Source organism: Suncus etruscus, chromosome 10, assembly GCF_024139225.1.
Source record: "Suncus etruscus isolate mSunEtr1 chromosome 10, mSunEtr1.pri.cur, whole genome shotgun sequence".
NCBI lineage: Eukaryota > Metazoa > Chordata > Mammalia > Eulipotyphla > Soricidae > Suncus > Suncus etruscus.
The window spans coordinates 4,588,948-4,591,577 of NC_064857.1; the positions used below are offsets into that span (position 1 = coordinate 4,588,948).

Genomic DNA, 2,630 nt, shown 5'->3' on the forward strand with positions numbered 1-2,630 from the left:
CTGCACTCACCACTCTTTGTGGTGAACTTCATATCTTGAGCTGGTCCTTCCGGCCCTCATTTCTGGGAATTATTTCAATATCTTTTATTTTCTTAAAACCCATAGATAAGTGAGACTATTCTGTTTCTTTCTCTCTCCCTCTGACTTATTTCACTTTGCATAATAGAGTCCATGTCCATCCATGTATAGGAAATTTTCATGACTTCATCTCTCCTGACAGCTGCATAATATTCTATTGTGAGTATGTACCAAAGTTTCTTTAGCCATTCGTCTGTTGAAGGGCATCTTGGTTGTCTCCAGAGTCTTAGACCAGTAGTTTTAATCTAGAAAGGCTTTACCTATGTCCGTACATGTTGGTTGAAGATCACAGCTCTATTAAACTTCTTTGGGCTTTTTAAAATGTCATACTCTACTTTCTTTCTTTTTTTTTTTTTTTTGTTTTTGGGCCACACCCGGTAACGCTCAGGGGTTACTCCTGGCTATGTGCTCAGAAGTTGCTCCTGGCTTGGGGGACCATATGGGACACCGGGGATCGAACCGCAGTCCATCCAAGGCTAGCGCAGGCAAGGCAGGCACCTTACCTTTAGCGCCACCGCCCGGCCCCTTTACTTTGTTTCTTCCTCTATAAAGAGAGATAAGGCATTTTTCAATTTTTCTGGGAACATGAGGAAATGATTATACGTTGGTTTTTGGGCTGTACCTGGTGGTGCCCAGAGGTTTCACCTGACTCTGTGCTCAGGGGCCATTCCTTGTGATGCTTGGGTGGAGGGTGGGGACAACCATATGGGATCTTGGGACTCAAACCAAGGTCATCTGAATGCAAGGCAAATACCCTACCCCCTGTGCTATTGCATCAGCCCTGAAAAGGTTTGTTTTGTTGAACACCTTATAGAACGCAGTGCCTACCATATAGTAAGTAACATTACCTATGTATGGCCTTTCCTGTTATAATTAATATTACTATAGTGGGTGAAACTTGGCCTTCACACAATGAGTCGGTCATGGTGAATGGCATCTAAAGTGATCTTCCTGTGAGTTTTTGCTTTAACAAACCATGTGAACCTATGTGAACCCAGGGAATGAACCCCTGATGCCTTTCAGAGTGACCTTGAAAACCGTCTAAAATCAGGACTCTCTGGCCTACTGCATACTGTGTAGACTCTTGCTCTGTGGCTCCTCTGACTCAATCCCCCTTTCTTTCCCTATCAGAAGGGAGAGCGTGCGCTGTGGTGTTTGACTGCAAATTCATTGAAACCTCTGCAGCTGTGCAACACAACGTTAAGGAGCTGTTTGAGGGTATTGTGCGTCAAGTGCGCCTGCGGCGGGACAGCAAGGAGAAGAACGAGAGGCGACTGGCCTACCAGAAGAGGAGGGAGAGCATCCCCAGGAAAGCCAGGCGCTTCTGGGGCAAGATTGTGGCCAAAAACAATAAGAATATGGCCTTCAAGCTCAAGTCCAAATCCTGCCATGACCTCTCTGTGCTCTAGGCTGTCAGTCACTCGCTGTCTCCAGTTGGACATCCCGGAAGGCCACAAGGACTGATAATCTATATTAGATTGCACTCTAAGTATTGTATGGTGCAGCTTCCCTTGTTGCACCTGGGAATTCAGTATGTTAGCCTCAATGGGAGGGAAGAGTATTTATTTGCAGGAAAAAGCCTGATGTGGCTACTTGGACCCGAGTCTCACAAGAAGTGGTCGTTGGCATTCAGATGTGTTTCATCTCTCCTTTGAATAGCAGAGAATTGAAGCCTGCATGATCTGCCTCATGTTCTGACATGTGATTTGAGGTCGTGAACAGAGAGAGAGAAATGGTCAAAAGTTGGGTTCCACAAAGTGAGAATGTCTTCCTCTCTACCTTAGATTCATGGAACTAGGATAGCGTATGGACTCATCATAATCATGACAATTATTGCTCCATAAAGCTGTGAAAAAAAATGATGGACCTTGCTGGAAACTAAAGCTTAGTAAACTGCTTTGTTTAATGATTACTATTGGAGATTCAGAAGTTTGCTAGATTGGGAATGGATTCATGTACTGCTTACATGTTCTAAACAATTATTTCAGTCTAAGTCTACTTTGCCAAGCTACCTTTTATTCTTTATATTTTTAAGTCATAGGGCCATCATAAAAATCTTTTTTAAATCTGTACAATAACTTGGAGTACAAAATGTCAAATTTTTAGGTATAATTATGTCAGAATTTTTATATAAGACCAAATATGACTACTTCTAATACATTCACACTTGTATACCACGGCTCTGCTCTATTTATTATTTTGCAAAATAATAACCATTTTAACATTTGATAAAACTTATTTATGAACATATTTCTTTAAAATGTCCATTTTATTACCATTTTCTATCTTTTTCGGAATATTCAATTTTTACCTATATATCTTACAATGAAATAAAATCTTTGTGAAAAAAGGGCATTCTTGTGTATTATTTTCCCCCCAAAATAGATGTTTTTTTTATCTCATTAATCTTTTGCATATGAAAGTAGCATTCTCAGCCAACATATATTATATCTTCTTCTCATGAGCGGCCCAGTCATAATCTGTCTTAGTGTGCTCCTGACATAACAATAATGGTTCTTTGAAAACATAATTTATAGTTATGTAAAATTATT

General features: G+C 40.6%; 1 protein-coding gene across 2 annotated transcripts in view; it reads left to right on the forward strand.

Annotated features, from left to right (window-relative positions):
• The window catches only part of GEM (GTP binding protein overexpressed in skeletal muscle), a 17,627-nt gene extending 15,272 nt beyond the window's left edge, over nt 1–2,355 (forward strand). For both annotated transcript variants that reach the window (XM_049781932.1, XM_049781933.1), the window contains exon 5: nt 1,210–2,355. In XM_049781932.1, coding sequence (XP_049637889.1) covers nt 1,210–1,487 — 278 coding nt within the window. In that variant the 3' untranslated portion in view covers nt 1,488–2,355. The remainder of the gene's footprint in view (nt 1–1,209) is intronic.
• The last annotated feature ends 275 nt before the right edge of the window (nt 2,356–2,630 follow it).